This window comes from Bubalus kerabau, chromosome 1, assembly GCF_029407905.1.
Source record: "Bubalus kerabau isolate K-KA32 ecotype Philippines breed swamp buffalo chromosome 1, PCC_UOA_SB_1v2, whole genome shotgun sequence".
Taxonomy (NCBI): Eukaryota; Metazoa; Chordata; class Mammalia; order Artiodactyla; family Bovidae; genus Bubalus; species Bubalus kerabau.
The window spans coordinates 227,384,203-227,406,043 of record NC_073624.1 but is presented as its reverse complement, the minus strand read 5'-3'; the positions used below and the strand labels follow the sequence as shown (position 1 = coordinate 227,406,043).

The following is a 21,841-nucleotide window of genomic DNA, read 5'->3' as shown; positions in this document are numbered from 1 at the left end:
ATCCTTAGATTGAACAGTCAAATTCACAGAGACAGAGAACTGAATAATGGTTCCCAAGAACTGAGGGAAAGAAGGATGGATGATTTATTGTTTAATGTTTATAGAGTTTCAGTTTGAGATGAAGAAAAAGTTCTGGAGATGGACAGTGGTGACGTTGGCATAACAGTGTAAATGTACGTAGTGTACTTTTCCACTTAAATACGGTTACAATGATAAATTTTATGTGATGTATATTTTACTACAGTGAATTACACACACACACACACACACACACACACACACACACACACACACAAAAGAATCACCATTTTCAGAACCAGCACCATCATCTTTTAGTGGAAATTTGTAATAGTGCCTTGTTCCTGCTTCTCCTCTTGTTCCCTGACAATCCATTATCCACACAGCACCCAGGGTGGGGGTTTTCATTACACACACCTTCCCTGCCTAAAGTCCTCCACTGGCTCCTAACCCACATGGGATAAAATCTGAACCATTTACCCCTGGCCTTATATGACCTGCAAATGCTCTAGTCCTGCAGAACCCTGAGCTACATCTCAGAGCATCCTCTCCCTGCCACACACCATGTTCCAGCCACACTGGTCTTCTGGTCTCCTTCAAACATTGCCCCCTCTACCTACAATCCTGTCCCCCTGCATGGCTTCTTTCTTCTTGTCATTCAGATCTCAGCTAAAATATCACATCCTCCAAGAAGTTTCCTGACCACTCATCTCCATCTTCATCTCTTCCCCTCCACCTTCTTTTCAGTACAATACTATCATTATGTATTTTTTCTTATTTGTTCATTATTTGCCCCCCCCCCCCGAATGTAATTTCTCAGAGAAAGGACATCTTTTCTGTACTGTACTGTTCAGTGCTGTAGCTTCCAAGCTCATCAAAGTGCCCAGAATAAAGTTAGTGCTTGAATAAATATTTGTCAGAAAAATGAGTGCATCTGATCCTTTGGCATCTCCAACTTCTGGAATAATATGCCATGTCTTTCTTTTTCTTCTAAGAAGAGAAAAACAAAAGCAAACAAAAACAAAAGAACAAGAACTACAACAGCAACAAAACACCCTCCATCTATGCCTGTCTGTCTTAGTTGCTCAGTCATGTCTGACTCTGTGCGACCCCTTGGACTGTAGCCCTCCAGGCTCCTCTGTCTATGAAATTCTCCAGGCAAGAATATTGGTTTCCTCTTCCATCTATGCCAGATGCACTGTATTTGCTGTTGGCAACTAAAAAACCAGTCATTTGGGGAGTGCTGAAGTGCACTGAAGTGCTGAAGGAACACACACATTCTGTAGAAAGTTCTCATTGCATCTTGACTTGATGAAACAGAAAAGGCCAGGTCCAGCTGAATCAGCTGATTCCTACTGTGGGGACTATAAACAGAAGAGGGGATATGCAGTGCTCCCTATGGCAGGGTTCAAAGCGGAACTGATACGTCTGCTGTTCTCACTTGAATGACTTTAACAACACATTAGCAGGACTTAATAGGCTAATTACATCCCTTCACTGAGCCTACCCTGGAATCAAGTTGCTCACCCTGCAATATGACATGGGGTATTGTGAGAAGACAGAACAGAAAAATCTGTGTATCCAAACCAAACTCAACTCCTTCAGTGTCCCACAGCTTTCTGACAGGTTCATGGTTTGGGTTTATATCTTCATTACATAATGTTCTCTTAGATTGGGTACTCTCCAAGTTCTTGAGAGAGGAAAGTATTATATGTATAATATTTTATTTATATATATTTATATAATATTATCATACAATATTGTATTTGTTGTGCCTGTAATATATTAATTATGGTGTTTCATGAAGGCTATTGGTCACATAAATAGACCCATATTAAGAAAAGAGATGGGAATACCAGACCACCTGATCTGCTTCTTGAGAAATTTGTATGCAGGTCAGGAAGCAACAGTGAGAACTGGACATGGAACAACAGACTGGTTCCAAATAGGAAAAGGAGTACCTCAAGGCTGTATCTTGTCACCCTGTTTATTTAACTTATATGCAGAGTACATCATGAGAAATGCTGGACTGGAAGAAATACGAGCTGGAATCAAGATTGCTGGGAGAAACATCAATAACCTCAGATATGCAGATGACACCACCCTTATGGCAGAAAGTGAAGAGGAACTAAAAAGCCTCTTGATGAAGGTGAAAGTAGAGAGTGAAAAAGTTGGCTTAAAGCTCAACATTCAGAAAACTAAGATCATGGCATCCGGTCCCATCACTTCATGGCAAATAGATGGGCAAACAGTGGAAACAGTGTCAGGCTTTATTTTTCTGGGCTCCAAAATCACTGCAGATGGTGACTGCAGCCATGTAAAGACGCTTACTCCTTGGAAGGAAAGGAGGACCAACCTAGATAGCATATTCAAAAGCAGAGACATTACTTTGCCAACAAAGGTTCGTCTAGTCAAGGCTATGGTTTTTCCTGTGGTCATGTATGGATGTGAGAGTTGGACTGTGAAGAAGGCTGAACACTGAAGAATTGATGCTTTTGAACTGTGCTGTTGGAGAAGACTCTTGAGAGTCCCTCGGACTGCAAGGAGATCCAACCAGTCCATTCTGAAGGAGATCAGCCCTGGGATTTCTTTGGAAGGAATGATGCTAAAGCTGAAACTCCAGTACTTTGGCCACCTCATGCGAAGAGTTGACTCATTGGAAAAGACTCTGATGCTGGAAGGGATTGGGGGCAAGAGGATAAGGGGACGAAAGAGGATGAGATGGCTGGATGACATCACTGACTCGATGGACATGAGTCTGGATGAACTCCAGGAGTTGGTGATGGACAGGGAGGCCTGGTGTGCTGTGATTCATGGGGTCGCAAAGAGTTGGACACGACTGAGCGACTGATCTGATCTGATCTGATCTGAAGAAAAGAGAGGGGTGGGGGTATGAGAGTGTTATGGGAAATTGTGAGCAAAATTACATAATTTAGAGCAGAAGGCAGAAGTGAAAAGCTCCCAGGATTGGATTATTAAGAACCAATTATCATCTTCCAACTTTCTGACCAACTGGTTGCTTCAACTGAGAAATAATTGACATATACTTATTTCAGATGACTAATTCTTTTTGTTGTTCAATTCCAGCCTTTCCCACAGTTTGTTCAAGGGAATATTAGTTACAGAAGCCTTACAAGGAAACGAAGTAAAGGGACTGAAGGCTTTCAGACTGTGCTGGTAAAGGGCCTCCACACCCAAGGGGAAAGATTGATTAGTAATGCCTGCTTGGCCACAGGAAGAGGTGTTTGAGGCTAGTCCGTAATAATGTTTCAAACTGATGTACTTCCCATGAGTTATGAGAGTGGTTAGAGTTAATATTTATTGTTCATGCTGCAGCAGGCACATGGCAGGCACTTGAGAGACAACACTGATCTTACAACAATAATATCCATAACTTAGATATTATACCCATTTTTGCAAATGAAGAAGGGGGAGTTCAGAGATGGCTCAAGATTAAAAGTAAGACAGAACTGGAATTATAATCAGAGATTGAGAGGTGCAATCTTAGTTTATATTACAAATATTTATATCTTACTCCCTCTCAGCAGAGAATGTCCTAACATACCCAGGGGTCTGAGGTGTGGTTAAAATTGGTCTGCATCAAGTTTAATTTTTTCATAATTTCTATTATATTTATGAAAATCATATAGACTTTGCACCCTACTCTATAATATTAATATATCCATATCTCTTTTAATATAAACATAAAATTCTATCTTTCTTGTTCTGGATAAATCTATTGTTTAAGGAAGATGAATCCCCAACAGTACAATAGTACAGACACTCCAGTTTGAGAAGTCTGACCATGTACCACCATCCCAGAAACTTGAGATTTTTAACCATTTTGTAGTCTTTGAAGGCAGGATATTTAGATGACAAGGCTTCCTTGCCTTACGGTTTTGCATTAGTCAGCAGTGTTCTTCATTACCTATGTTTTCTTTAATTTGGACTCACATAGCTAGAATCTTAAGTAACATGTATGCATTCTGCACCCAAGGAGGCAAGAACACAGAGTAACTCTCACTCAGCCACAGAGACTAGCCTGAACTCAGGTCTCCTGGGTCTTCCACTCAAACCCAGGAGATCTTAAGTAAGGAAATGTACTAGTTAGAGGAAGGAAAAGAGTCTACAAATAAGAGGAACCAGAAAGGAACAAGATCAGTTGTGGTCCATTGTTGATAACAAATAAAGTCTGTCATCTGAATGCTGGGGGAGGCACATAAGCAGAACCTAAGAGACCCCTGTAGGGTCAGGAGTTAGCACTTTAGCTGCTGGATCAAGGGAGTTTGTGGGTGAGAGGATAGAAGACAGGACAAGCTCAGGCAGCAGCTCCCTATCAACAACTACACTGAAATACAAGAATTTTAGTAGTTTTACAATGGGTATGGCTGTACCAGTATACAGACTAAATATGAGTCATGTATATGGAATATGGTATTATACTATGTAATTGTGTTATGTATGTGTGTGTGTGTGTGTGTGTGTATAGAATAAAGTTGGTAACAGTCCCAATCACAAATTGTTCTACCCATCTATCCATCATCAGGCATTACTAGGTTTATTTGGGAAGCAGTAGAACCTAGATGTTGAAAAAGTGGGCTTTGGAGTCAGATGACCCAGTTTCAAATCTCAGCTGAAAATTTGCTAGTTCTTGGACCTTGGGCAAGTTATAACTTTTTATAATGTACATTATGATTGCCTTCGTAACATGCATTCTTCATTCTCTTAATCATTTCAGTTCATTTGTGTATTTAACCTCTCTGCCACACACACACATATACTGTAGTCCCTTTGTTTTGGGGAAATCTATCCCATGCTTGACTTCAGGAGACAGTTCTATGACTCAGGGCTAAGCTACTGAGAGTTATGCCACTTCATAGTCCTGGTTATTGGTTCAGGAGTGGGCTGTAACCCTATTTAAACCACTGAGCAGGGAGAAGAGTTATGCTATAGGCCTCTGAGGAAGAAACATCTTTGCTGTCCTGGAGAAAGCTTCCAGAAGGTGTGTGATTCATCGAATTTAAAGGAGTTAGCATGAAGTCCAAGGCTGAGGTGTTGGATCAAGATAGCCTACGAGTCTGGCCTTCATCTGGACTTTGAAGTATCATAAGATAGTAAATCCCCTTCATTGTTTAGTCTCATATGAATTAGCTTTCTATTGAGACTAGAAACATGTTTGCAGTAAGCTTCTGAGACTCAGCTCTCCTGAATCTGTAAATTGAGGACAGTAATAGTGTCTGCTTTATACAGCCATTGTGAAGCTTTAGTGAGATGTGCACATGCAAAACTTTTAGTTTAGTATCTGACAAATAGTAATTGTTCAACTAACTTTCAGAAAACATTGAACAAATAATTGGGAAGTATTAGTGTAGCAAGGGCCAGATAGTAAGAAACTAATGTTTAACTGATGCAAAAAGCCAACTCATTGGAAAAGACCCTGATGCTTTCAAGCTGAAAGACTGAAAGCAAAAGGAGAGAGGGCAGCAGAGGATGAGATGGTTGAATGGCATCACTGATGCAATGGACATGAATTGAGCAAACTCTGGGAGATAGTCAAGGACAGCGGAGCCTGGAGTGCTGCAGTCCATGAGGTTACGAAGAGTCCGATATAACTTCATGACTGAACAACAACAAATATCTTCTTAATTTATCATCAATGAAAACGCTATTTTTAAAAAAGTGCTAACCGAGGAGATCAAACTAGTCAGTCCTAAAGGAAATCAATCCTGACTTCACTGGAAGGACTGATGCTGAAGCTGAAGCTCTAATACTTTGGCCACCGATGCGAAGAGCTGACTCATTAGAAAAGACCCTGATGCTGGGAAAGATCAAAGGCAGGAGGAGAAGGAGACGACAGAGGTTAAGATGGTTGGATGGCATCACTGACTCAATGGACATGAGTTTGAGCAAGCTCTGGGAGATGGTGAAGGACAGGGAAGCCTGGCCTGCTGCAGTCCATGGGATGGCAAAGAGTCGGACACGACTGAGCCACTGAACAACAACAACCAGCCTAATAGCTAGAACACATGATTTCTTGTCTTAGCCTTGTCTCTGATTTGCTTTGTGACCTTCATATCACTTGCTTCTCTGGGCCACAGTTTTAACATCTGTTCCGGGGTTGATAAACTATGGCCTGTGGCCGAAATGTAGCACATCATGAGTTTTTTGTATGGCTATAAGCTATAAAGGGACTTTACATTTCTAAATGATTGAAAAATCAAAGACGAATGCCATTTTATGACACAAAGAATCATGTGAAATTCAGATTTCAGTATCTGAAGGTTTTACTGCACCACAATCAGGTTCTATGCTTCCATGTTATCTGTGGCTGCCTCCACTCTTCGGTGGCAGAGTTGATGGGTTGGGACCGACTGCACAGCCTATAAAGTGTAAAACATTCTCTATCTAGCCTTTTATAGAAAAAGTAAGCTGATCCCTTTCCTACAGAGGGAGCAAGTTGAACTAATAATCTCCAGGCTCTTTCCTGCCCTGATATCTAGAATAGCTAATGAGGCCCATTCTCTATCGTTTGCATTTTTATTGTCTTATTACCCACTGTCAATGCCCTATCCTTATCTCCAAACTGATAACAAATTCAAGTAAGTCTCCTTTCAAAACTGGCTCTGTATTTTCACTAAAGCACAAATAAGAAATAACCTTGAACTAGAGCATTTACTTGAACAGGGTAAGAGGACCTGCCCTCGGCTCAGCTCTCCTGTGGCTTTTTCTACCTCTCTGTCCCCTTTCTCACGTGTTCTGACCATAGAAGACTCTATTCTACTACAGGATGTAACAAACTTCCACCTTAGAGCTCAAATGCCACCTACTGGCGAGGCTTCTTCCAGCATGATGCTAAAGTCGCCCAGTCTCCCCAGACCTGTATGCTTTTCCTTAGATCTTTATTTCCCATACCGCATTCAACAAACACTGAACCCAACATGGTCATTTGTATCTCTGTTCTTTGTTTATGTTTCTGTATTACATTTTTTGTCCATCTCCTCAACCTAACTATAAGCTCTGAGGGGACAGAAACCATGATTCTATGCTTCAAAAACTCTTCACATTGAGTAAAGTCAGACAGATAAGACAAGTATCACATGATATCACTTATAGGTGGAGTCTAAAACAAATACAGGTGAACTTACTGACAAAACAGAGACAGATTCACAGATAAAGAGTCTGTCTATACTTAGACTCTAAAGTGGAAGTCTGTTGCATCCTGGAGCAGAACAGAGGCCTTTGTGATGAGAACACATGAGAAAGGGGAGAGAGTGGTTGAAGCAGCAGCAAGAGAGCTGAGCAGAGGCCAGGTCAGTCTTACCAAACTTATGGTTACAATAGGGAAAAGAGGAAGGGATAAATTGGGAGCTTGGGGTTAATATATACACACAACTATATATAGAATAGATAACCAACAAGGACCTACTGTATAGCACAGGGAACTATATACAATATCTTCTAATAATCAATAATGGAAAAGAATCTGAGAAAGAATATATATGTATATATATCTGAATCACTTTGCTGTATACCCAAAACTAATGCAACATCACTGTAAATCAACTATACTTCAATAAAATGTCAACAACAATACACATGTGAATAAACAAATAACATAGTTAATGAATTAAAAACACTCCATTCAAGAGCTGTTTGCCTGGCACATGAATAAGTCATTAATACTATGTGTTAAATGACTAACCCTGAAAGAATGATGCTTTAGCTTTGGGCTAAAATGTATGCTAGGCAAAGTAAAATTTAATTTGGACCAAGGCATGGGTTGCATATTAACAAAACTCAACCTTAGAGAAACTTAAAAGCTTGGCACAGGCAAGTTAAATGTTGACCTGTAAACAAGCAGTTCTTGGACTTTTTCACATGGCTTTTCACAAATGGGTGCCCGCGTATGAGAAGCACAGTTTCAAAGCACCTTTCAGAACTGCCTGACACACAGCACAAAACAGGCAGAGTCTCCTGTTTTCACAATGTGTAACTGATGCTCATTCATTATTCGGTAGCTTGGGAGCAGGTGCTGAACAGAACACATCAACCTAATACCCTCATTACCACACTGCCGTTTTGTTTTTGAGGCTCAAGTAGCCCTTCTGTTGTGGGAGTTAGGAAGCAAAGACTTGCAGAAGCCTTGTAAACTCCTGAAAAGAAGATTTACCAAAACAACAAGGAAGGGCGTTTTCTTAACCAGGCCACAGAAAATGGCAGCCGGAAGCCAAACTATCATCCCACTGCCGTGAACAAAATATTATCAACATACCGAGAGGAAGAAAGGCAACATCACACAGAGCAGGAGTAATACAGGAGTCAGACAGTCTGTAATTATTTTTAGACTTTTAATTTTCTCATATACTGGATGTGCTGCTTTGGTAAATCAGAAAAGGTTGAACTTAATCTAGAGATATTTAAGTGCAAAACAAAACCCCATGGGCTAGAGACATGTTATTAAAAAGCCAGAGATATCCGAAATATCTCTCACGAAATCAGAAATACGGAAGTAAGCAGAGATAGTCTCTGGGCAACGTAAAATAGGTTACCATATACGAAAGCTAATGGATTTGACTTATTGGATTTCCCTCTTAGGTTACTGCACTTTTATAAACAGTTCTAACAAGTTTTGTTATCTGGTCTCCCATCCCATAATATATTTGGAGCAGCATATCAGGAGGGAAGCTGCTCTGAGTAGCATGTGCTAGAGAAGCAAAGGTTGATATTTTAGCTTCTAAGAAAACTGTAAAAACACACTGTATTCATTTGCTAGGGCTGCTGTAACAAAGCACTGCAAAATAGGTGGCTTAAGAAAAACAAATATATTGTCTCATGGTTCTGGAGGCTGGAAGTCTGAAACCAAGGTGTCATCAGGTCCTCCTCCTTCTGAAACCTGTATGTGAGGGACCCTCCTCGCTTCTTCTTGGCTTGTGTTAGTTTGTTGGCAATCTTTAGCCTTCCTGGGCTTATAGACATATCATTCCCGTCCTTCATCTTCACATGGAGTTCTCCCTGTGCCTCTTCACATCATCTTCCTTTTCTGTGTGTGTCTATCTCTATGTCCACATTTCCCCTTTTGATAACACAAGTTACATTAGGGTCCACCCTCATGAACTCGTTTTTACTTGATTACCTCTGTGCTTATGTACTCAGTTGCTCAGTCACATCTGAATCTTTGTGACTCCCTGGACTGTAGGCCACCAGGCTCCTCTGTCCATGGGATTTCCCAGGCAAGAATACTGGAGTAGGTTGCCATTTCCTCTTCCAGGAGATTTTCCTGACCAAGGGGTTCTAACCCACATCTCTTGCATCTTCTGCATTGGCAGGCAGATTCTTTACCACTGAGCCACCTGGGAAGACAAAGACCCTATTTCCTAATAAGGTCACCTGCTGAAATACTGGGGATTAGGACTTCAACATACCTTTTGTGTGTGTGTTGGTGGGCAGGGGGAGGGACACACAACTCAACCCATAACACGTACCAACTAAAAATATGTGTCTAAACTAATGTTAGTTGCTATTGGATGGGAAATGAAAGTCGCTCAGTCCTGTCTGACTCTGAGACCCCATGGACTGTACAGTCCATGGAATTCTCCAGGCCAGAATACTGCAGTGGGTAGCTCTTCCCTTCTCAGGGGATCTACCTAACCCAGGGATCGAACCTAGATCTCCCACACTGTAGGCAGATTATTTACCAGCTGAGCCAAGAGAAAAGACTAGGAATTCTTGAGTGGGTAGACTATCCCTTCTCCAGCAGATCTTCCCAGCCCAGGAATCGAACTGGGGTCTCCTGCATTGCAGGCAGATTCTTTACCCACTGAGCTATCAGGGAAGCCCTCTATTGGCTAAATAGCACTAAATAGCTCATCTGATTTTGAAGAGGTCTATTACGTTTATAAGAATGAAACTAAAAGAGCCTATGTTAAGATCAAGGCCTTTGAATCAGATAATCCTATGTTTGAATCTGGCTTTAGTATACCAACTGCATGGTACTGGGCAAGGCACTTAACCCTGTCATGGTATTGCTGACTATCAGTGTGTGCAAAATGCTTGTTAGCACAGTGCCTAGTTCTTGATATATACACAGTGAATGATAGCTCTTCTTAAGCCATTAAGAAAATGAGACATGTCGTTGCATTATAAATTAAATGGTGAGCAGAGAGTAGTAACAGAGAAGGCAATGGCACCCCGCTCCAGTACTCTTGCCTGGAAAATCCCATGGACGGAGAAGCCTGGTAGGCTGCAGTCCATGGGGTCGCTAAGAGTCGTTCATGACTGAGTGACTTCACTTTCACTTTTCACTTTCATGCATTGGAGGAGGAAATGGCAACCCACTCCAGTGTCCTTGCCTGGAGAATCCCAGGGACAGCGGGGCCTGGTGGGGTGCCATCGATGGGGTCTCACAGAGTCGGACACGACTGAAGCGACTTAGCAGCAGCAGCAGCAGAGAGTAGTAAACACCCTTAGGAATTAGAAAAGCCTCTCTCCAGATGACTCATTCCCACAGGCTTCAGAAAGCTGGGGTGTCACTGTGCTTGCAAGTTCATTCATCAGAAGCTCATCTGTAACTCAGTGATCATTGACTAAAATGATTAGCTGCAGAAAGATGTTATTTTTCCTACGAATGATCATCCCTAGGAATAAAATGTGACTTCCAAGATGCTGCAGTGTGTATAAGTCAGACAAAAAGGTGAAACCTCAGCCTTTCTGCCAATGAAAACAAAGAATTCTGGTTCACAACTGAATTGCAAAAAGGTCTTGATTATTCTTTTTTAATTAATTAATTTTTTAATTGAAGGATAATTGCTTTACAGAATTGTGTTGGTTTCTGCCAAACATCAACATGAATCAGCCATAGGTATACATATTTCCGCTCCCTCTTGAACATCCCTCCCACCTCCCTCCCCATGCCACCCCTCTAGGTTGTTACAGAGCCTCAGTTTGAGTTCCCTGCATCATACATCAAATTCCCATTGGCTATCTATTTTACATATGGTAATGTAAGTTTCCATATTACTCTTTCCATACATCACTCTCTCTCCTTCCTCCCCCTCTCCCTGTGTCCATAAATCTGTTCTCTATGTCTGTGTCTCTATTGTTGCCCTGCAAATAATTTCATCAGTAGGTCTTGATTATTAAATGTGCTAAAAGGTGATTATCACACTTCACTGTCATATGCTGTTTGGACAGTTCATTTTGGTCATGGGGCCTTCTTGGGGAGAAGTGGGTGTGCAATAGAGAGCTGCAAATCAAGGAAGTTATACTTTGAAGAGCATCATCCTATCAGGGCTGAGAGGAAATCATCCTAGACTCTTAGATATGAAAGAACCATTCCTGTTCATTTGGTCAGACCTCCTTACCACCTCCTTGACAGAGATGTTCAAGGCTGTGTTTAAGGTTATAGCCTGGAAGAGGGCATGGCAACCCACTCCTGTCTTCTTGCCTGGAGAATCCATGGACCATGGACAGAGGAGCCAGGTGGGCTACAGTCCATGGGGTTGCAAAGAGTCGGACACAACTGAATGACTTTCAATTTCACTTTAAGTTCATAGAGGGTATTGATGTTAGAGTCTGGTGTAAGACAACTTCATTAGAGGAAGTGTGGTGGACAGATTTTATGGTGTTTCCCACGGTCCCCACCTCCTGGTGTTCATGTCTTATATCATCCTCACCCCTGAGTGTGGGCTAATCGTATGGCTTGCTTCTAACAGACATTGTACGGCAAAAAGTGATGGGGTCTTGCTCTTCTGATTGTGTTATGTTACATAGTTTAATTCTATAAAATGGACTCTGTCTTGCTAGCAGACTCACTCTAGAGTCTTGGTCTCCTCACTGAATTTGAAGAAACAGCCTGAGTCCTACAGGTTACACAAGGCAATGAATTCTGCCAACATCCTGACTGAACGTGGAAGTGGACCCTTGCCCAGTCCAGCCTCCAGAAGAGAACCCAGTTCCAATCAGCCCCTTGATTACAGCCTTTTCAAGAACCCAACTCAGATGTTCCCCGACTCCTGACTCAAAGAAACTGTGACATTATCAATGTGCATTATTTTAAGTTCCTATGTCTGTGGTATTTGTTGCACAGAATAAAAACTAATGCAGCATGGAAGAAAGGCAGCACAGAGCCACATACTGTGGGCACACAATAGGAATGTGTGGAATAAATTAAAATGAAGCTCCAGGAATTCTATGGTGGTTCAGTGGTTAGGACTCCAGGTTTTCACTGTCGAGGGTGCAGGTTTGATCCCTGATCAGGAAACTAAGACCCTGCAAGCCTCATGATATGTCCAGAAAAAAAAAAAAAAAACACACTTAACAAACAATGATCCTGAAGACAACTTCATCTACAGAAACCTTTACTTTCCATGTCCACCCAAGGATCACATGTATATTCTGTCCTCATTGATTTGTTTAGTCACTGACTTATTCAGCAACTGCTCTGGGTTAGACTACATGCTGGAGATTAGAACAGGAGTGAGGAGTAGAGCTTCAGTTTAGGAGGGAGAGGCCACTTTTTGTGAAGAATATTGTGAGCCAGGGGCTACCAGTAGAAGTATGATCAAGACCACGGTGAAGATGTGCTGAGTGTGAGTGACGTGTGTGTGACTCAGGGTACACATATAACTGCTTGTTTTCTCTGCAGTGAATGCTAAAGAATTTGGTATGCATACCAGAATGCCACCGTTCTGGTATGACTGTTGAAATGTTTACTTGACTCCCTTTCATTCTATATTATCAGCTCTGATGACAGCAAAGTCTCTGCCGTTTCTACATTGAAGGTCAGTCCAGAGAATTGTTGTCTGGAAAACAGATACTCAGGAAACAATTCTTGAATAAATATTTATGATAGAAGCTTTATCCCTAAGTTTCCCCTCTCCCCCCAGTCAAGATGCTGACTTCTAGAAGAATAATATAAATTCTGGCAAGTAGCTACTTCAGTCCAGGACAGGGCATGCAAAAACTATTTCCTTTGTGTATCTATGGAAGTTCCAAGGTTTCTATGATTACAGCAAAGAACATAAAGGTGATGAATAAAAATAACATCCTATTCTTTTTTTTTTATAATCATGAATTTTCTTTTATTCCTACTTCAACATATCTGTAATCAGTTGGAGATGAACTTTCGCAACACGTCCTGTTGTACTGCAGTCATTGACATCAAGGGCCTAATTAGATTTTCATTGCATTCCGATAGGAATTTAGAAATCAGTGAGTTATAACTTTATTAGAGTGAGATAGTTCTTAGAAAGATGAAAAAACAAACATCCACTCAAATGGTATTTTGACCCAACATGACACTTACTATTTAACTGTCCCTAATGATTCATCTTATTAGCTTAAATTCGTGATTGCATTTTAAACAGCTGACAAGGGAGGGAATACAAATTTGTCTTTGCACTATAAAAATTACTTTCTATTACTTTATTCACTGGAGAGACTGTGGCAATCAACAAACTAAAGAGTATTATCCCATAGAAAGGAGGATTGTAATGAGTTTAATGTTGCTTATTTTTTTAAAATAAAAGCAAATAATGACTGTGTCCATGTTGTTAAAATCTTCATTCACTGATTTAATGTAAGTAAAGGGGAATATTGAAGGAGGAAATGGCTGTAATTTGGAAACTAGAGCTGATTTTCAAACTCTAGTTTGAAAATGGAAAAATGTTTGACTTCTTGACTAAAAAATAAGTCTAACTGCACAATTCAAAATGAATGGTGACTATGCAGTCCTGTGTCCTTCACAACTAGAGAGAAAAAAGACTCTAAAAATGAGAAAAATGAGCTAAGTATTCTACATACTTAGGAAACAACAAAAAGTCAAGTCTGTGAATTTCAAAAAATCTATAAAACATAAAACAAAACCCCATTTATGTTTCACTTAGAATTTAGGCAGAAATAAGATTTACGGTGTTTAAAAAAATAAGCTAGACATTGCTGGCAGGAAAAATTAAAGACAGAACCCATTCTATGTTAGCGCAGAGAGACAAATGAATACTTTCATTCAGAATATAGTTCCCTTTCCGTGGATTAAACTCTCCTTCCTGGTTTTAACCCCCCTGAGCTCTCCTTTATCGTTACCCCAAATCATCTTCTTTACTGAAATACTCGTCATTCTCACACACTTTGCGTCTAGTCTTGGGGTCTTCTGTCATCGTTGGTTCCGTATGTGTCCTCCTCACTTGTGCAGCCAGACAGCCCAGATATCTGAAGGCAGGTGGCCATGCCCCGCCCTGTACCACGCCCTCCTCAGGGCCACAACTGTGCTGAACATCAGGCGCATGGCGAGAGGCTACGAGCCTTGCATACCCTTCAAGTGACGCCTCACCTACATATTAGCCAAGTTATTTTCTGAACTGGAGTTCCATCAGCTGTAAAATGGGGACAATCACACCATCAACCTCTTGGATATGTGGCAGATGGAAGGAAATAATTCACAAGTACTTAGCAGAGCGCTTGGTACCCAGAAGCCCACAGTCACGACAGCCTATCACCACAGCTGCTCCATCCACAGTTGCTGGCCACCACAGATAATTTGGAATCTTTGACCCAGTCCAGAGACAAAATTTTGTTGTGAAATTAGTAAGTCACATATATATTTAAATTCTTTATTTTATATTGTAATATAGCCAGGTAACAAAGTTATGATCATTTCAGGTGGACAGCAAAGGGACTCAGCTATACATGTATATGTGTCCATTTTCCCTTAAACTCCCCTCCATCCAGGCTGCCACATAACACTGAGCAGAGTTCCCTGTGCTGTACAGTAGAACCTTGTTGGTTATCCGTTTTAAATATAGCAGTGTGTACATGTCGATCCCAAACTCCCTAACTATCCCTCCCCCCATTTCTATTCTCCTGGCAACCTATAAGTTCACTCTCTGAGTCTGTTTCTGTTTTATAGATAAGTTCATTTATATCATTTCTTTTTAGATTCCACTTATAAGGGATGGCATACAATATTTTCCTCTGTCTGACTTATTTCACTTAGAATGACAATCTCTAGGTCCATCCATATTGCTGAGAGTGGCATTATTTCATTTTTTAATGGCTGAGTAATATTCTATTGTGTATATGTACCATATCTTATTTATCCATTCCTTTGTCAATGGACATTTAGGTTGCTTCATGTCTTGGCCATTGAAAACAGTGCCACAATGAACATTAGGGTGCATGATCCTTTGGGACAATGTTTTTCTCTGGGTATATGCCCAGGAGTGGGATTGCAGGGTCATATAGCTTTATTTTTACTTTTCTAAGGAACCTCCATACTGTTCGCCACAGTGACTATACCAATTTACACTCCTACCAACAGTGTAGAAGGGTTCCCTTCTCTCCACACCCTCTTCAGCATTTATTGTTTGTGGATTTTTTGATAATGGCCATTTAGACTGGTGTAAGGTGATATCTCATTGTAGTTTTGATTTGCATTTCTCTAATAGAGTATCTTTTCATGGGCCTTTCGGCCATCTGTATGTGGAAGTCACGTATTTTATATCTGCCCCTTTAAGCAGATGATCTTTTCTTGCCTGGTGAATCTACTGTATTTTCTTAATTTTTATTAATGCCTTGGAACTCAAGATGTGTCTTCCAATCTAATCCTCTAAGTAGCTGAAAGATGTTTTGTTATCTTTGATTCTATGAAATACAGCATGCATTTTACAGATTCTTTGAAGGCAGAGATTTAGAAATAGAATTAGAGTACTCAGAAGCCTCCATTTCTTTTTCTATGTTGCTCGTCATGCTTTTAACTCTGCCCCGGGAGTCCCAGCTTCAGAGTGCACTATTATCCTCTAAATGTCGCAGACAAAGGGGCACTGCTTATTTCACCATGTACATGATTTTTTTTTAACCCATTTGAAACCACTTCAAATGGAAATCAATTCACATTGATATCTAGTACTCAGAAGGCAGAAAGCTCTGGTAATTAGAGCTCTCTCACAGTTAAACCTATTTGGTCACTACTGTCTTGAAAAGCCCTAAAGAGGTTGGTATATGTCCTGGTTTTTCCAAAACATGTATGAGTTTTGCCTGTTGTCCCAGCATAATTATTAACACCAACTCCTTTCATTCTCAGGAGTACCCTGATTGGGATGATAAATTATATGATCACCCAACATGAAGGCCAACAAATGTCTGAAATTTATGGCTTTAATTTCTTCTATTTTAATTTTGTCTTTGTTATCTGTAAACCTGGGCTTTTAGGCAATCAATCATCCATGTGGCTCAAGCAGTGGTCATTCCTTAAGATTTTGCTGAACACTGGTTATACGGTGAGAAGCATACCACACATGGCCTTAAGTCACTGAGTTTACAATTTAGTAGAACAGACAGACATTGGGTGACTATATAGTGAAAATATCACAGTGCTTCAGGAGAGGTACAAGATGCGATTGCCTTTAAAACATAACACTTGGGGAGGCAAGGTAGGACACATCAGCAGTTGAAATACATCTGGATTGTTTTTGATCCCAAGAGGATGCCATCTTACTTTAACCCTGCATTCATAATGTCTTTGTGTCCACCTTCCATTAATATGCCATGGTGAGGAGATAGTTCAGTACAAAGAGGCCCTCTGAAGACAGGTTCTAAGTAATAATAATGGTGAGTCTGTAAAAGGCAAGAAGCAGAAACTTAATCCTTGATTTCTTATTTAAGTGACAAAACCATGACAGCAAAAGCAAATAAGGGAGAGGAAAACAGAACAAAGCTGCTTGGTATGGTTAAGTTTCTTGGGAGTGAAAATTGTGTCACATATTCGGTTTTGTTTTCCTCCTGAATTCTTCTCAGAACATGGTTCTAAGCACATGGCAAAAAGGCTCAGAGTATCTTGTGATGACTGAGAAAATGAAACTCAAAGAAGGCAAAGAACTCAGATTCAAACAGGAGGGAGACAGTGAAAATGTGCCCCTGTGGGGGCTTCCCGTGGTCCCTGACTCCTGCCAGAGATCTGCCATGTCAGCACCCAAAACAGACTGTGGGTTGGCAATCTAGGGGAGGATGAGTGAGCATGAAGACTCTGAGAGGGATTCTATGCCTACAAATATGAAAAGCTTCTCCTAGGAAGGAACTGGGTGATGGCTACCAAAAAGCCAGTGTGGGAGAAAGATCTCTTGTCAACAGGATTCCCAGTTATTGAGAAAAACACCAGGTGTGTAAACTTTACTTCAGAGATTGTACATGATTAACCGGTCTGCTTTCCATTTATCCACTGCCTGAAGAGCACATTTTCAATACAAAGGGGCCCTTCCAAAGATAGAAAATTAAATAATAATTATGTTAAGTGCCAAGACCAAAAAGAAAAAAAAAAAGGATTGGTCTACAGTACTTTTACAGAGAGTCTATAAATTATGATGCTACATCTTTAACCAGGGATCTGTACTAGTTTTAATAAATTCTAGATGTTAACTAGTGGTGGGAAAATAGTCCATCTAGCCAAATGTTTAATAAATGAGACATAAAAACTCAGAAGATTCTTCAAGGATTCGAGATGACAGTGGAAGAGTCACACGCGTTGATTGTTCATTTAATGATGTTTAATGTATTATGGTATATATTTCATATGTGTAATAAATACAGATTAGTATAGTAGACAGAGCTCTGATGTTAGGATCAGAGAGATCTAGGCTTGAATCTGGCAATGCTGTTAGTCAGGATTTCTCCTTGGTGAATCTCTGAGCCACATTTTTCTCATCTGAAGAATGAGAATACTGTAATGAAATGTGGAGTCCTCTAAGTTTTGAGAATAGAATAGGATAATATATAAAAGTACCTTGCAGTGCCTGGCATATGGAAACCAGGTAAACAGTAGCTGCTTTGATGGTGATTAGGTTCAAAATTCTTAAAAAGAACCTACATGATAATTTAATGTCTCCAAATCACAAAATCTCAGATTTAATACTGGTCTAACTACAACTGCTCTGCTCATTTATCATTTATTATAGAGATCAAGTGAGATACTATACAGGAAATTGCCATCAAAACTACCAACTCCTTTATAAATATCAAGTATTATCCTTTTCTCTCTATTGTCTGTTTGGGTTTATAGCTACTTGTGTTATTTGTTTGTCTTTGACACAAATGCCCCAAGTGAAAGAGATACATTGCTTTTGCTGACTTGTCTGCAGCACACCCACACCAGGGACTCACTATAGGGTGGATGATAGAAGATATGACTCAAATTTTCTCTCCAAAGAATTTTCTTCCTACCCATTCTATATCTTTCCCTTCATGCACTTTCTTCATTTAATATTTATTAAGCCCCAATATGTCATTTTTCCTTCTCTTTGTCTAGGCTTAGTTATAAACAGCACCAATACTCATTAATTCTGGTCTTGTTGTTTACTAATGGTGACCTTGGGGAAATTAAGTTCAATGTGCTCAGTATTACTTTTATTTGAAAACTGGGGACATCTACCTCCAGTATTGCTATAAGAATTAAGTAAGAGTTAGATGTCACGTTCCATAAGGACCTGTGAATGCAGCAGGTTGCACGTCCGCTCCTATGCATTCAGCCCAAGGCTGCCCCTTGGACTTGACTGACCTGTGAATGATGCGCTGGCTCTGCAGGTAGTCCAAGGCCATGGCCAGCTCACAGATGAAGAGCTTCACAGTGTCTTCCTGGAAGCGGACATTCTGCTGCAGGTGGTAACGCAGGTCCCCGCCCAGCAGAAGGTCCACCACCATGAACATGTCTTCCTCATCTTGGAAGGAATACCTGGAAAGGAATTAGAAATGCAAGTGGGTTAAATACATTTACACACTAAAGAGGCCTAGAGGCAAAGGACACCTTACAGATCTGAGCCAAGCTTTCCTGAGCTAAGAATCCAGGCTTTGGGAGTACTGGGCTATTACTTGTTCTAGGTCCTGTTTCCGCATGTGTAAAATGCAAATATAAGAAGATCTTCCACATTTGATTATAGTAAAGACTAACTATGATGAGTGTAACTCTTTTTTTTTTGGTGGTGGTGTGGCTTTCCTGGTGGCTCAGATGGTAAAGAATCTGCCTGCAATGTTGGAGTCCTGGGTTTGATCCCTGGGTTGGGAAGATCCCCTGGAGAAGGGAATGGCGACCCACTCCAGTATTCTTACCTGGAGAATTCTGTGGACAGAGGAGCCTGGTGGGCTACAATCTATGGGGTCACAAAGAGTCAGACATGAATGAACAACTAACACTTTACTTTTAACTAAAGACTAAATATGATGAGTGTAACATTAAAAAAATTTATGTTTAATTGCAGGATAATGGCTTTACAATGTTGTGTTAGTTTCTGCAGTACAACAACACAAATCAGCCATAAATATAAATATATCCCCTCCCTCTTAAACCTTCTTCCCACTCTGCCCTTCTAGGTTGTCACAGAGCATTGAGCTGAGCTCCTTGTGTTATACAGCACCTTCCTACTAGCTGTTTTATTAAAACATTTGGTAATATATATGTTTCAATGCTACAATGAGTATAATATTTAATGTTATTCCTGGCATACAATAAACACCCATTAACCATAAGTCTACAGAGCTATAAAGCTCAGAAAATGAAGAAAACCCCATTTATTCACCTGTTATTAACAATCATATCTTGAACATTGCTACAGAAGGTCCATAAAACACGAGTCATGAGGCCTCCTTGAACCATCTCATGCTTATTTTTCCACATTAACAACTTCATTACTTAACATTATAACAAATCATAAACCACACTCATGATAAGAAAAAAGATATAAAGAGAGCCATAAAGAAGTAAGTGTACAGGAAAGGGAAGTAATTCACTCAGTCCTGGGGATGAGCAGTGATAGGAAAGCTTCTCAACACAGGAGACACTGGAGTTAAATTTTGAAGGATGGTGACAATAATAAGTACAAAATAAAGCCAACGTGGCTGATGTTTCCATTAGATGGCTTCTCTGGGGCAGGCAGAGAAGGCAATGGCACCCCACTCCAGTACTCTTGCCTGGAAAATCCCATGGACGGAGGAGCCTGGTAGGCTGCAGTCCATGGGGTCGCTAAGAGTCGGACATGACTGTGACTTCACTTTCACTTTTCACTTTCATGCATTGGAGAAGGAAATGGCAACCCACTCCAGTGTTCTTGCCTGCAGAATCCCAGGGACGGGGGAGCCTGGTGGGCTGCCGTCTATGGGGTCGCACAAAGTTGGACATGACTGAAGTGACTTAGCAGCAGTAGCAGCGGGGGCAGGCTCTAAAAGCACTCTACACATGTTGTGTCATTGACTCCACAATGCTGCTCTTATGCTCCCATTTTAAAGAGGAGGAAATCAAGGCCCAGAGAAGTTTAAGTAATTTACATGAGATAAAACACCCAATAGGTGGTAGCAGTGAAGGGGTCTTCAGGTCCAAAAATAAGATTTGAAAGAGGAGAACAGCCTGGATTAAGCAGGGACATAGGACAGAACACAGTGCGAGGAGGGAAAGGAGAAGAGTGTGGGTTTGTTGGAACGATGTGTGATGGGGAAGCTGGAGAAGAAGGCAGAGAGTAGATCTCGACAGGAGCTTGTTCACGAGTCTGTGCATGCTGGAGAGACACTGGAGAGGGTTAAGCAAGACACATGATCAGACTTGAAGGAGCAAGAGCTGGAGGGATGGGAAGAGGAAACGAGACACAGGTGAGCAGGATTGGCCTCTGCTTGTTTGCAAAGAACCTCCTGTACAAATGCATTCCAACTGCTCTGATTTGTTTTGTTTTCCTCAAAGCACAGACATGATTTCTAGTCACAAAAAGCCCTCTGTATCAACACTATTGTGACATGTTTCTTTTGACATCATGTCACAGAGATCACATTTTAAAGTTTTATTTGAATCACAGAATTGAGAGACTGCAAAGCAGTGCCCAGGGATGCAAACCAATGCCGATGGACAAATTCTCTGCTTAGGAAACAAATGTAGACTATCAATGATGGAAGAAGTGTACTGAGTACATTTTCTTCTTTAGAATGATCATTGTGCTACAGGAAGAGGAGACTTTCAAACAAAAGAAAAATGAGCAATTCAATGAAGCATTAATCTAAGGGAGTAACATTCTAATGAAAACTAGGTTCTCAGAGTTCACTTGTTAAACAAATAAAATTCTGTTTACCACTGAAGACTGATTCACACAGATGTCAGAAATTAAGCCTTGGGGTGGGGAGGGATTAAGATAGAAGCACAGGAAGTGCTTGGTAACAATGTGAGAAGTGTAGGAAGTGTTATTCTTCACCTTCATGCAAGGACTGGCTGGGTATCTCTGCCACAAGTTTAATGGGCACCAGGATAGGTGCCTGGACCTGGGAGATTTGGTTCACAATCCTCCCAGCTGCACCACTACCCGTTATACCTATTGTGTTTTACAGGTTTTCAGGAAGTAAGGATGTGCTAATTATATGCAATCCTGCCTGAGACCTATTGCCCCTTAGGCTATCCTCGGCTAATATAATAGAAACAATGATGGCTCGTGGCATGTGAGCAGGGTCTTACTGGGATAGCTGGCAAATGAGGTAGGTGAGGACTGGATACCAAAAGGAGAGAGAAGAGAGCGCTAACCATGAGCATCACTGGATGCCCCTGGAAACAACCTAGGCAGAGTGGGGTCACATACTGGCTGTGTTCAGCTCCATGCTGGAGGTAGGGTGGAGGTCCCCAAACTGGTCACAGACCAGAAAACTCCTCTCCCATTACTTCATTTAACTTTAAGTGGGGGACAAAGGTCTTATTAAATTCACCCGGAGGGAACAAACATTTTTTATTGTGACTTGGGCAAAGCTATTTTTATCCAAAAATAAGGACTGATAAAGGTGCCGACTGTGGCAAGTTAACAACAGTGTTGGACCAAGC

General features: G+C 40.9%; 1 protein-coding gene across 1 annotated transcript in view; it reads right to left on the bottom strand.

Moving 5' to 3' along the window:
- The window catches only part of STK32A (serine/threonine kinase 32A), a 125,620-nt gene that overhangs the window by 41,529 nt on the left and 62,250 nt on the right, over positions 1 to 21,841 (bottom strand). Inside the window, exon 4 of the mRNA XM_055550890.1 lies at positions 18,560 to 18,733. Within this exon, the coding sequence (XP_055406865.1) occupies positions 18,560 to 18,733 (174 nt within the window). The remainder of the gene's footprint in view (positions 1 to 18,559; positions 18,734 to 21,841) is intronic.